This window comes from Mandrillus leucophaeus, unplaced genomic scaffold (assembly GCF_000951045.1).
Source record: "Mandrillus leucophaeus isolate KB7577 unplaced genomic scaffold, Mleu.le_1.0 Scaffold661, whole genome shotgun sequence".
In the NCBI taxonomy this organism is placed as follows: Eukaryota; Metazoa; Chordata; class Mammalia; order Primates; family Cercopithecidae; genus Mandrillus; species Mandrillus leucophaeus.
The window spans coordinates 1,626,541-1,641,352 of NW_012107153.1; the positions used below are offsets into that span (position 1 = coordinate 1,626,541).

The following is a 14,812-nucleotide window of genomic DNA, read 5'->3' on the forward strand; positions in this document are numbered from 1 at the left end:
TTAATAGATGTTAAATGCCAGTAAGTGCTAAAGGATTTTTGACAAGTGCAGTATATACCATTTTGGGTTCCAAAGCTTCCCTGATAGCCAGATGGTTCCAAATTGTGTCCACAGTCTACAAAAAGGTTGCTAGGAAAATTGGCTTTGTTTTGTTTCAAAATAATATGTGGTATTACAGCTTCACTTGAGACATTTTCCAGCACTTTGTTGCTTGTGTCTATATATACTATTTTAGATTTTACTCTTTATTCTGCACTACATTATAAAAATAATTTCACACAAGGCCGAAACCTATGATTACTTTTGTGGTAGGCAGCAGTAAACCATACCCCAGTGTTTATAAAATGATGACAATGAGCTATCTGAGGATTTTGTCTGTATTTAAAAGTTTTAGGAGATTTAATCTCATTTATTTTTTGCTTGATATATATATTTGTTTTGGTAGTTTCAGTGAACCATATTGGTTTTAGGAAGGAAAAAGATTGGGCAAGTATTGAAAATTTCATACCTTTACAACTACAATTCCTGATATTGTCTAGACAGTTTTGAAACTTCAGAACGTTTATGACTTGCTTTATAAAAGACTCATAGTATTTAACTCCTCACTGATCAATGATTCTAGCATTTTTTTCATGAAATATTTATTACTGAGAAGGAAAAGCAAAATAATGTCAATGTCGCATATATAACTACAAAATGCATTTAGAAATTCACAATTCACCACTAGCTGTTTTGTTTGCTGGGTTATAATATTTCATTTGTATTTATAAAACTGCTTAAGGAAATGTTTATAGTTCATTTCATTCCACTGCTTCGCGAAATTTTGGTATTTGTGATGTACAGATCAAAGTGGTCATCTGTGTTTGAAAACATCAGAGATTTCTTTAAAAATGTTCAGGCAAAAATATATAGACAAAATAACAGTCTCTTGGACTTTAATCTTTTCGATTAAAGCTCCAGTGGTGGAATTTTATTCTTGAGCTTTCAAGAAAGAGAACAGATTTTTTAGATGAAAAGCTGCAGACTCATTTACAAAGACGTAATATTTTCTTGTGCCGATAGCATACCCTGAGGGCCCCCACCCAGGGTAAAGAGAGGCGGAAAGAAGATTCTGTCACGACCCAAAGGCAACTGGTTGATGAGGCCAAATAAGTACATGATGATTTATTTGTGTGTCAGGTGCCAAGGTGTGGGATGTGAAGAGTTGTATCTATAAACCAAAATGAGGCAGACCACAGGGTAGACGTTGGTAAGTGATGAATCTGAAAGAAGTCAATGTCAGAAATGATACACTTCTTGAGGCAAATTAGAAGCCACACTCTCTGCAGAGGCTTCTCTCTATAAAGGGAAAGAAGAGGGGGAAAGGAAGGCAGCTAACTAGGTGCCAGGTACTCTTTTAGGTTCTGGGTGTGCTAAGAGGAATATGACATCATCTCTGTCTTCCGGGAGTTCACAGGCTAGTAGGAGAAAATAATATTGTGTATTTGTTAGGCTCCAGGCACTCTGCATATACCATCACATTTATCTTCATGGAAAAAGATAAAAACTAGTGAGGAGTGGCCTTCATTTGGTCTAGAAAATGTTCAAAAAGGAGAATGGGGTGATAAGACCTTATCTGTATATCCAGGTCTTCCCAGGAGAGAAAATATCTTTATCACTTTAAAAACAAAACAGAACAAACCAACCAACCCCAGACTACTCAGTGTTCTGTTACTTTGGATGGATGAGCTTATGATCCTGATTCCAGACCCATAAACCCAGGAAACAAACCTTGACTCTGAACTGAAGATCCTTCCAAGACAGTAAATAAAGAGAACGAGGCTAAAATAGTATATCCGATTTGATAAGACATATAGTTATATATAGATACTCTATGGGTCAGGGCATGGGACCAGTTGACACTTGAAATGTAAGAAGAATATTCTAGAAATCCAGATTACAGTTGCTAGATAGGAGACTGAAGCTTGAGCAATCCAGTGCAGTGACCCCTGAATTAATGTTGGGAGGCAGAAGAGGACAGTGGTGAAGTGCACAGGCTCTGCAGTCAGTGGCCTGTGTTCATATCCTGGGTCTGACATTGACCAGTTGTACCACCTTGAATAAGCTATCTAGGTTCTCTGGGTTTCAGTTTCTTTGTCGGTAAAATGAGACTAATAATAGTATTTGCTTCACAGGGTTGTTGATATAAATAAATGAGATAATACATTCAAAGTGCTTAGAAGGATGCCTGGAATGTAGTATGCAGTTAACAAATATTAGCTGTTGCTATTATTCCAAGAATGAAACCTCAGAAGCAGGCAGAGTTTCAGCTAGAATGAGGGAACTTCCTTTGAGTCGTGAAGGAGGCAAAATTAGTGCAATTAAAAAAAAAAAAACCTGTACATAGCAGACAGAAAGATAAAAACACTTGCCATCTCGAATAGATTGTGCAGGTTAGAATATAAGTTGAGTTAGATATGCCACTACTATGTCCCTAGAGCCCCATCCTTTCCTCTTAGCTCTTGTTAAGTGAATTATAAGTGTCTCTTTGCTTGTCTGTCTGCTTCACTGGACTATGAGCTACTTAGGGGCAGATACTGTACTTTTCTGTAACCTAAGTACCTACTATAATGTCTGGCATATGGTAGATGCTCGTAAGTGTTGGTTGAAATAATAAAAATGTTTAAAGACAGGCTTAAATAAACACACACAACAACCCTGTCTCTGGCTTCTCACTTAAAAAGGGCATTTAGAAAGATTGGCCTCATAGGTAAACCCAGAGATTATCAAAAGGAGGTGCTCTTTAACAAAAAAAAAACACCCCAATTCTTTTCTTTAATCATTTTTGTAAAGGAAGTGAATTTTAGTAAGTGCTGAGAGAATGTGTAAACTCACCACAGGTAACACTATCATAACACTGTCACAGGAGAATTCACACCTATAGATGAGCTAGTGGAAGAACAAAGTTAGTTTTGAAAGGTCAGAGAAAAAGATTTTGAAATGTCAGAGTCACTCTATAAAACTGACCACCCTTGGCATCATTCCTTTAATCTACCTGGGTTTGAGAATAGCCGAGGGCATTTGAAATGAAGACAATTAGCACCTCAGACAGGGCTCCCACATGCAAAATCCTGTCACTTCTCAGAGACCTCAGGAGTTGACAAGTTTGAATAAGAAGATACTTTCAACCTTGGCTGGCAGTTTTTCTAAAAATTCAATGCTTTTATATTTGATTTAAATGGCATCTATATTCTAAAAGGTTGTAACTGTGAAGCTTTCTTCCTCCATTCTATGATTTTTCCCCTTAGGTTACTGTAAAATGCCAAGAATGAAAATATTTCCTTTATTGAGGGAGATTGAGGAAATAGGTCTTTATTCTTGTACACAAATAAGTTCAATTCATTTCCCCTCTGTTTCTCTCTAAAGCACATATGGCTTTTGTTTAGAGAATAGAATGTTAAACCTAGAAGTGACCTTAGGGTTCATCTGGTTAAATTCCATTTGACAGATGGAGAAAATGAGACTCAGAAGAAGTGATTTAGTGGCAAAACATGGCGTATATTTAAACTCTCCTAATTACTGGACTACTGCTCCTTCCAATTCATCTTGTCATTTCAAAGATGACCATAGGCATGTAGAACCAATATTGTGTGTGTGTGCATGTGTGTGTGTGTGTGTGTAAAAGAGAATTTCAGTATTTTTTCTTTTATTGAGAGCATTAATTTCATTCTTTCATTCACACAACAAATATATGTAGCATCTACTACTTGCCAGACACAGGATACAGTGGTGAGCAAAGTACACAAAATCCCTCCATCATGGACCTTACATTCTAGTAGGGGAGACAGACAACAAATAATTAATTAAATAATTCTGCTCCTAAGTGGTTTATACTTGTATTTGGGGTCCATTCTTCCTAACTCTTTCTCTGTTGCTGCCTCTACTATCTTCATTGCTCCCCTCTTTCATTTTCTCCCATTTCCTCTCGTGTGTATGGGGAGAGAGAAGGAAGAGAGTCATTTCAATTCTTCTTTTCTCTACACTTCAAGCTCAGTGTGAAGTTTTGAGTTTGCTAAAGTCAGGTTTAGTACTGGTGTAGGATTATAGTGAAGATGTCAGTATTTTTCATCAACACGGCACTAGTGGGCTGACTCAGCCGTCAGCTTGCTTGTAAGATGACAATGAGGTACTGGATGTGAAAGTTGTACTATTACCTTATAATTTATCTGTTTTTAAATGCAATTTTAGTTGTACTGAACCCTGTCGTACCTGGGTGCTTTGACAGGTGTACATTTTAGCAACACGGAACAAAACAGAAAGAAAAGAAGAATGCACGGTATGCTTGTGCTGTCAGATCCAGGTTGCTCTGTTCCTAAGTTTATGGATGATTTGTTCAGAATTGTTAAGAGACAAAAAGAAAAGGTTAGGTTTTGTTTTCACTTATGTGACACCAAATGTTCTCACAGTTCACCTCACAGGTCGGCTGTTGCTCATATGGACCAATACAAAGGGATCCACTTCTCTGTCTCCTCCCTTCTATTTGAAATTCCACTATTTTGATTAATTCCTCTGGGCTAACCATTTGCCTGCTCAATATATGGAGAGTCCAAGGTGGACAACCTTTCAAATCCTTAATGTTGGAGTATGCATTCATATATCAGATTAATTTCTTCCTTGATACAAAGCACGAAAAGGGGTAAGAGGTGGAGTTGGTCAAAAACATGTGAGGAAGGAAGATGATAAGATAATATTGGTCCAATTCCCCAGAGCCATCCCCAAATGTCACCTTGGATGCTTTTAAAAAAAATTCTTAATGCTGAAAATGACTAGTAGGAGACTTATGTTTATACTTTGCATACTAAGGCTGGACACTCTCCAATCAAGAAGAAAAATTGTTACCAGCTACCACTGAAATCTTGGAGGATTGTTCTTAACCCTAGTAGATGAAGAGCAAATATCTGCCTTTGGTGCAAGTCAGCTCTGTACATCCAATCCATTAGTAAGCCACGTGAGGAATTAAGTGTCGTTCTCCCTATTGAGCTTCCAGGCTTGCCATATTCTCCAAGAACTACACACTGAAGTTGCAGAAAGCATATAATAGACGACATAGCTTCAGTTATTTAAATTCCAATTTTAAAAGTACTTTACATAATCTAAAGGTACATGTATAAGACCATTCAGCTTCAGCAATAAATAAAGTCTTACTCTAGTGAAAATGCAGGAAGTTTTGGGGAAATATTACCTAGCACATTTTGAAATAGAAGCAATGCTTTATTTCAGAGAAGAAAATGCAGATTGAAAGGTTTTAAAATATTAAAGACAGTTTAGCATCAATTGAAGAAATAACATTTTCTAGAAACAACAGAGAATAAAAGTTACAATAATATTATCAACAACTTGCAAATGATTCAAAACAGATTTTATGGCCAAAATGCTGAAAGGTGGGCCCTGTACACCAGAGGGCACATACAAATGCATATAAAGGCAAAGCACCAGTTACATGATTCACAGTCTCATGTAAAGCCCATCAAATAGATAAATCTGGAAAATCTTTGGATGTACATTGTGACTTTTGTATCTCAACTAGCACTTTGGGACCTTGGACAAGGTGTTAGGAAAGAAATCAATATTTACTCAGGACCAAGACTTTCAAGATGACTGCGTGAGGTAGAAGGAAGAGGGAGAAGAAGAACTTGCCCAAAGTTCACTGTTCATCTACTATGTCCGATTCTGTAGGAGTCTTCATGGCCATGTTCAGTAATGATTGCATACTGACAGTACTGATAAAACCATCAGTGTTTTGTTCTCAGAGCTTTTGGTCCTTTCATTTTGTTAGTATGTTTTTGCCCTACATGATGGGTCCACATACCGACAGAGACATGTACAACTTGCCTCTATCATCAACTCCTTACCAGCTAGTTGAGCTAAGTTATTCCTGGTGGCCTCTGAGTAAACTGCAAGAACAGAAGCATTACTAAGCATCCCTGTCTGAGTGCAAGGGTGTGTGTTGGTAGTACAGCCCCAATCTTGCAAAATCCTTCTTCCAATGTTCCTCCCCGCTCTGTATGAACCCTGTGTTGGGGGGCAGGAGATGGAAGCCCTTGGCAAGCTCGATTGAACTAAGCTACTAAATTGCTGAGCTCGTTTTAGTTGAAGTGTGAGAAGGAGGTTTAAGGCAAGTAGACAACATCCTGTTGTTTGGGTGCTTCTCTCTTTTTTGCACATCTGGCTGAACTGGGAGTCAGGTGGTTGACTTGTGCCTGGCTGCAGTAGCAGTGGCATCTCCCTTGTACAGTTCTCCTCCTCGGCCTGCCCAAGAGTCCACCAGGCCATGGACGCAGTGGCTGTGTATCATGGCAAAATCAGCAGGGAAACAGGCGAGAAGCTCCTGCTTGCCACTGGGCTGGATGGCAGCTATTTGCTGAGGGACAGCGAGAGCGTGCCAGGAGTGTACTGCCTGTGTGTGCTGTGAGTATGATACAGTGGGCATGGGCCTGCTGAGGGTGTGGGCGGTGGGCAGCGGCACCTGGGGCCAGGGTGGAGGCCGAGGCAGGCAGGGGCGCCGGCATTAGCAGCTCGCCGACGCCTCCTCCATGGTCTGCCCTCAAGTCCAGCCCAGAGCCGTGGTGGAACACACTTTCGCCTGAGTCCCTCGCTGGGGATTTCATCCCCTGGGCCTCCTGCTCTCCAGAAGGCCCTCACCAGAGCCTTTTGGGGCAGCCGCAGAGAATGCCCTTTCGGGTGCTGAAATGTGGTCTAGAGTTTACCTTCGCTCCAGGAAAGACCCAGGCTCCCCACTTCTATTTTGACCCCTATCGGGTGGTGCCCTGGGAGCCTTACTCTAGCTCTCTTTAAACGACTTTTGAAGTGTCATCCCAAAGGAAGGGCATGACATTCAGGGAGAGGAGACACATTAAGAAACAGAGTCAATTACTTTAAGAATGCAATGCCAGTAAAGTCGAGATGCTGAGAGAGGAGGGGGATGTGTATGAGTAAAATCACCTCTCTGGATCTGCTGATGTAGCATCCTTTAGAAAAGTAGTGGGGGGTGGGGAGGGGCAGGGGATTTCAGAAATAGGACCCTTCTTGATAAACGTTAGGACTCACAATAGTCTTAAAGGGAATGGAGGGAAAACACCCTTGTTATGATTCAGCTTTGCCATTTGCCTAGACATGTCTCAGTCTAAGGCTTCATTTTGAATCAAATTCATCTGCGTCTTTGCTCCAGGGCTCTGGAGTCAGGCAGATCTGAGACTTTGTCCTGTGCTAGTCAGATGTTAGGCTTGTGACCTGGGCAAATTAACCTCTCAGTCCCCCAGTTTTCTTATCCATTGAATAGGTATCATATTACTGCCTACCTCATAGGATTGTAAGATTAAGTGCTATAATGCAGTAAAAAAATTAGCACTGGGGCCTGACACCTAGTAAATGTTCAATAAATGTAAGCTATTGGTATTATCATTATACCAAAAATATATTGTTATTTTATCTTCTCTTTTCAGTTGATTTCTTTTAGGAATCATGGGGGCATTTCTAAGGAAGGACCTAGCTCAAGCATTATTGTCAGCAGGATAAAAAAAAATCCATGAAAACAGCAGCCCTGCATAGTAGATTCTAGACAGAAACCAAATGAGGTTAAATGCTTGGTAGTAAGTTCAGCATCTGATGATACCCCACAAGAGTTTGAAATACCTTATGGATCAGTGAAGAAAGATTATCCTGATGCTGGTGCTAGAGGATTTTCACTGTATATTGGTTTTCAAAAATGGTCAAGCCTTGTTTGTGGCAGCTCTCAGGTTATGCTAAATACATTTTTCATAAAGGCTTCCAGGGAAATACGTGGAAGCTATTGAATGTCTTGGGCTTGAATCTTTATGTTTTGCTTATATAATTATGTTCCCCTGTGGAACCTAGGGAAGGGCAATGAAAATCAGCTAGGATTCTTAGGCTCTTTCCTCATTGAAAGAAGGTGGAGTGAGTGGGTGGGTGAAAGGCGCTGCTTTAGGGAAACTGACAAAGGAGATAATGTGCTCCTTAACCCAAAGGTGAAAAAGAACGTACAAAACAAGTCTGGGCAGGGGAGGGACAACAGGGTATAGTGAGAGGCAAGATACACCTAAGACTTCAGTCTCACCAGGCTCCTGGCCGTTTCTCAAGCTCCTCAAAAATGCCCCCACTTAGGATTTCTGTGCTTATTGTTCCTTCTGCCAAAAATACCTTCAGTTCACATGTTTGTTCAACTGCCTCCTCCCTCAGAGAGGACTTGCTTGGCCACCTATCTAGAACAAGTGCCCTCTCTCTGTCCCTGATACACTCACTCCATCTCTTTATTTTTCTTCAAAGAGCTTTAAACTATTTGATAATTTGCCTGTTTACCTACTTATTGCTGGGCTGTCCTGCAAAAATATAATCTCCATGAGGGCGGAGACATTGTCTCCATCACCAGGAACACAGGAACACATAATAGGCACTCAGCAGATATTTTTGAATTAACAAACTGTTAAGGCAAATTCTATTCTTAACTGCAAGAAAAGGAATGAACATCGAGAGGTTAGGGTGTGGACCCTGGGAAAGTCACTCAAATTCTCTGGGCCTCAGTTTCCATATTTATAAAACAGGAATAGTAATGTGTATCCTACCTTCTGCAAAAGATTGCCTTAAGTACCATATACAAGAGAGAAGGACAACTTTAGCCTTTTTCCTATGTAGGCCAGAACCACATGAGGAATTAACTTAGGCAGGTGAGAAATTCTCAAGCATTTAAGTTTTTGCCCAAAGTGAATCTTGCATAAATGCTTTTTTTATGACTCTTAGTTCTCCATGAAAACTGCCTTGTGAAGTAGCGGAAAATACTAGACAAATTGGGAGTTCCCTTACGGTGTCTTTCAAATGGTACACTGGGGACTCAAAGTCTTATGAGACTGTTAGGGTGATAGCCAGAATGTACTGCAGAGGGAAGATATAAGGATACATTGCCTTTTATCAGTTTCTCAACGTTTTTGAGTTGAGTGTCCCTTTTGACAAACGTAAAAAATCCATTCCCTCTTTTTGGTGCTACACTGTAATTATAAAATCAAATTTTATTTAGAAATAAACCATGTACTCATTTTAAACCAAAACACTTATGCTTATGATATGTAGTCGAAATAACAATATAAATGGTGTCATGTACACATGGACAACAAGGTATAGCTGACAAACATGCATTGAATGTAGGGTTTACTCAGAATGGTTTCTCATTCTATCTTTTGTTTACTCCTATTAACCAAGAAGATTTAATTGAGCTATAGTTTTTATATTTTTATTGTAGAGATAATACATTTCATATGCCTTTCAAACTGTACTTTAAACTGTACTTTCAAACGATGCTTGCCCTTTTCCCCAGTTCTGAAGCTCCTAATCATGGCTTTCAGATATGGCCTTTTCTTCTGCTCTGGTTTAGAAAATTGAACTCCTTCATAAAGCACTAAAGGAGTTTTCCATTTGTAGGATTGCTCACCTTCATTTTAAGTGATAAGTTTTTCTTTCAATTACTTTCTCTAAATAAATATAGATTTTTGTATAAGTCTATTAAAAATAGTTCCTTATACCTATTCATTATAGAAAAATTGAAACATATAGACAATAGAAATTAGAGAAGCATCTATAGTTTTATTTTTTATTTTTTTTCTGAGATAAGTTTAGTTTAATCTTGTTTTTTTTTTCTTCAAATTTTTACATCTACTGAAACATCATGTGTAAACCAATACAAGAATGTTGATTCAATATAAGGATATGATTTACTTATTTTTGCCTTACTTTCCAGATAATTTTGGGAAAGAAGTCAAGTGAGATAAAATGTTGAACATACGTGTGAAACTAACTAAAGACTAGCTGTAAATTTCAGATAATCATTGTATTAATGAATTAACACTTTTTTTCATATCACAGTGCCTAGACTGTGATCAAAAAGGTGTTTTTTAAAATCAAACCTATCTAGGCCAGGCATGGTGGCTAACGTCTGTAATCCCAGAACTTTGGGAGGCCAAGGCGGGAGGATCACTTGAGGCTGGGAGTTCAAGACCAGCCTGACCAACATGTTGAAACCCCCTCTCTACTAAAAACACAAAAATTAGCCAGACTGGTGGCGCACACCTGTAATCCCAGCTACTCGGGAGGCTGAGGCTGAGGCAGGAGAATTGCTTGAACCCTGGAGGTAGAGGTTGCAGTGAGACGAGATCGCCTCACTGGAGTTCAGCCTGGGTGACAGAACGAGACCCTGTTATTGCTAAAAATTAGGTGAATTTTCTTCTATATTTTAATAAGATGAATTGCTTTTTGAGCACGTGTGCTCTTACAATTGTATTCTTACGAGTGACATATTTGACTACTAAAGAGTTTGATTTTTGTATGTGTCAAAAAAAGTAAGGGAAAACACCAAACTTAGAAAAGATACCTTGCAACAGATCAAGGATTAGTTTGTGTGTGTGTGTGTGTGTATACACAAATTTACGTGTGTTAAAAAAGTATGATTGTATTCTTACAATTGTATACACTTCCCATTTCCCACTTAACATAAAAAAATACACTCATATATAATGTTCTTAGAGACAACTTTAAGGTGTTATTTTTAATGGCTGCATGGTAGTCCAGCTAGCTGGTAAGTATACCATATTTTGCTTAGCCAGTCACCTACTTCTAGACATTTGACTCATTCCATATTTTTGTTATTATAAATTCCATCAGGATGTATATTTCAGTACATTAAAGTTTCCTTGTATTTATGATTATTTCCTTATAATGAATTTCTGAAGTGGAATTTCTAGGTCAGAAAACATAAACAGCTTAAGATTCTTGATATATACATGATCATGAGATATTTTCCCTAAATGGTTATTCCAATCTACATGCTCACCTGTAATGCATGAGTGTCCGTTTCACTACACCCTCACTAGAAATGGGTATTATAGTTAAGAAAATTTTCCTTTGACATTTGGTGTGTCATTCTTTATTTTATATTTACACGCTATCTCTTTATTTTTCTCATTTTATATTCCTTTGATTAGTGACTGTCATTTTATATGGTTGTTAAGCTGTTGTATTTCCTGACATGATTTGGCATTTTGTGTATTTTTTTCATTTAACCAATTGAATCATACTTTTTTTTTAACACACTGTATTAGTATATATATAAAATATATTAATCCTATTATATATAATATATAATATCCTATTGTATATATAATATATTATATATAATAGGATTATATATATAACAGTGTGTGTGTATATATTATACACACACACACTAATCCTTGATCTGTTGCAAGGTATCTTTTCAAAGTTTGATGTTTGCCCTTACTTTTTTTGACACATACAAAAATCAAACTTTTTAGTAGTCAAATATGTTACTTGTTTTCTTTGTGTTTGATTTCTTCCTTGGCTAGAAAATCCTTTCCCCTTGAGGTATGTCATAAAACTTCACTGCAGTTTTTGTTTTAAATTTATGGTTTTGTTAGTTTACATTTACCTTTTTAATTCCATTTGGAGTTTTATTTTGATGCGGATAAAGGATCTAATTTGATTTTGTTTTCAGATAGGTAGCAATTGTCCTAATATAATTTATAAATACAACTTCCATTCTTCATTGATTTGCTAGCTGACTATACCATATATTAAATTCTTATATATAACAGTTACTGTTTCTGGACTATCTATTTGTCTCAATTGATCCGTTTATTCTTGCACTGATAGCACTATAGTATGATAATGTTTTAATACATTTTAAAAATTATTTGCTATTCTTATCTGTTGGTTCTTCAAAATGAAATCTAGAATCATTTTATTAAGTTAAAAAAAAATCCATAGGACCAAATGTTTTAGCTCTCACATTCGAGTGAGAACACATGATATTTGTCTTCCTGTGCCTGGCTTATTTCACTTCACATAATGACTTCCAGTTCTATTTACATTGCTGCAAATAACAGGATTTCATTCTTTTTAATGGCCAGATAGTATTCAATTGTATATACATAGCACGTTTTCTTTATCCATTCACCTGTTGTTGGACTCTTCCATATCTCAGCTACTGTAAATAGTACTGTGATAAACGTGTGGGCACAAGTATCCCTTTGATATATTGATTTCCTTTCCTTTTGGTAGATACCCTGTAGTGGGATTCCTCAGTCATATGGAGGTAGAGAGTAAAATGATAGTTACCAGAGGTTGGGAAGGGTGGAAGGCGATGAAGAGAGGCTGGCTAATGGGTACAGACATACAGTTAGATAGAATAAATGAGTTCTAGTGTTCAGTCGCACAGTAAGGTGACTATAGTTAACAATATCTTACGTATTTTAAAATAGCTAGAGGAGACTAGTTGAAATGTTCTTACACATAGAAATGATAAATATTTGACGTGATAAATATCCTAAATACCCTGATTTGATTATTATAATGCATACATGTGTTGAAACATCACACTGTACCCCATGAATATGTACAATTATTATGTACTAAAATTTTTTGAAAATACCATTGGGGTTACATTAAATTTATTATACACTAAGAATGAATTGTCATCTTTAAATGATTTAGTCTTCCCTTCCCATAAGTCTCTCCATTTATAATTTTTTTCTTTATATCCATCAATCAAGTTTTATAGTTTTCTTTTTGTATGTCTTACACATTTTTGTTATTTCGAGTTATTGTGTGTATGAATGTGTATGCTGCTTTTAAATATAAATGGGATCTGTTTCCACTATATTTTCTGTTTCATAGGAAAGCTACTGATTTTATGTTCTGTTCTTGTATTTATCCAGTGTACTGAATGCTCTTATTAATGCAGATAGTTTTTTTTAAAGTTTATTCCCTCTGTTTTTTTAGATACATCAAGTTTCTTTTCACCGACGTACATATGTGCTCTCACATTTCTTCCATTCTCACCCTCAGTGTAGACAGCTATTGGGGAAGTTCTGACTGCCCAGTAGGATTGTTTGATGGTGATAACAGGAGAACTAATTTAAAATATTTAAAATAATTAGCTCAAAAATAGTTTATTTCCATAGTTGGCATTCTTCTGGACATATCTGCCTTTGTTTGCTACTTATCTGATGGAAGATTTGGAAGAAGAAATGCTGTTATAATTCTTTAGCGTCAAGGACACATAATGAAGTCATTTGACATATATATCTTTAGATAAAAGCATAATTATCTTTTTGTCCTTTAAGTTTTAAAGGTACAACTGGGAATAAAGTGCCTGTCAAACAACTGAACTGGAGAAATGGGGGAGGAGCAGTGATGAAATAAAATTCCAGTTTATCAGTTGCATTAAAGGGGAACAGTGTGGCGAAGAACTTGAAATTATAACTTCATTTAGTGAGAAATTACAACTGACATTTAGTTTTTGAATTCAATTGGATATGTGCCTTAGTGCCACATTTATCTTCATGATAACTTAGGCCACCAACATTGTTTTCGATTTCCTGAATACAATCCAGTGGTAAAGTGAGCCTGAAAACCAGCCTAGGATTAAGTTTGCCACATATAAACCATCAAATGGATAATTCATGGCAAATAAGCCAAGTACTGACTCCGGCTGGCAATGTAAAATTAAAGTTGCAAGATTAGTCTGAAGATGTCATTTAGCTTAAGCAAAGGGGGAGTGTGGATTGATCTCTTTCAGGCTCTCCCCACCTGGCCTCTTCCCTTCAGCTCCCTCCACTGCCCTCCTTCTCTGGGTGGACAGTTCCGGCTCCATGTCCAAGCAGATTCCCTCCCTTTTGAGAATTGTGCTTTTGGAATTGTGTTAAAGACCAATTTGTTAATACATTCCCTCTAGTATAAGAGAGGGGCAGCACAGAATGGTGGTTAAGAGCCCAGATCTTCCAGCCAGATCTCTGGGTGTGCATCCCAGCTCTGACCCTTAACTAGCTATTTTACCTTGAGCAGGTTACTTTAACTTTCTGTGCTTCAGGTTTCTTACCTGTAAAACAGCAGATGGTGATAATGAGAGTACTTACCTCACAGGGTTGTTATGACGATTATGACATGAGTTAATATTTGTAAAGTTAACATGTAATATGTGGTTTTTTTTATTGTTTGTTTGTTTTTGTGTTTTAGACAGAGTCTCGCTCTGTCGCCCAGGTTGGAGTGCAGTGGCACGATCTCCACTCACTGCATGCTCCCGCACCTCCAGGGTTCACACCATTCTCCTGCCTCAGCCTCCCAAGTAGCTGGGACTACAGGCACCCACCACCACGCCTGGCTAATTTTTTTGTATTTTTAGTAGAGACGGGGTTTCACCGTGTTCGCCAGGATGGTCTGGATCTCCTGACCTCGTGATCTGCCCGCCTCGGCCTCCCAAAGTGCTGGGATTACAGGCGTGAGCCACCACGCCTGGCCGTGTTTTTTAATATAAATAAAAGCTCTATAAATAATTGTAATACAAAGTTAGACCCACATAAGTATACATAAATAAAACTTGATATGAAAGTTCGGGGGAAGAAGTGATTATATTTATTTTCATGACTTATCAAAATATCAGGTAGTTTTACCGTCAGACTTGAAGCTGAATGACTTTCAACTGTTTCAAAAATTAAAATTCTCTCTGAAAGAATAAAGTTTGGGCCATTGGAAGTTTGGAAAGCTCTTGAATCACAGTATAGTCTCAAAAATAATGGCTTTGTGTGGGATACTATTCCTCTGGATATAAAAGTTCTGAAACATTTGTTAAAAATCATTATAGTAGGCTGGGTGCGGTGGCTCACGCCTGTAATCCCAGCACTTTGGGAGGCCGAGGCGGGCAGATCACGAGGTCAGGAGATCGAGACCATCCTGGCGAACACGGTGAAACCCC

The 14,812-nt window shown here is 37.8% G+C and overlaps 1 protein-coding gene across 3 annotated transcripts in view; it reads left to right on the forward strand.

Annotated features, from left to right (window-relative positions):
• Positions 1-5,949: 5,949 nt before the first annotated feature.
• The window catches only part of SH2D1A (SH2 domain containing 1A), a 31,619-nt gene continuing 22,756 nt past the window's right edge, over positions 5,950-14,812 (forward strand). For 2 of the 3 annotated variants that reach the window (XM_012001512.1, XM_012001510.1), the window contains exon 1: positions 5,950-6,447. In XM_012001512.1, the coding sequence (XP_011856902.1) occupies positions 6,311-6,447 (137 nt within the window). In that variant the 5' untranslated portion in view covers positions 5,950-6,310. The remainder of the gene's footprint in view (positions 6,448-14,812) is intronic. The other variant, XM_012001511.1, reaches the window with a different exon arrangement.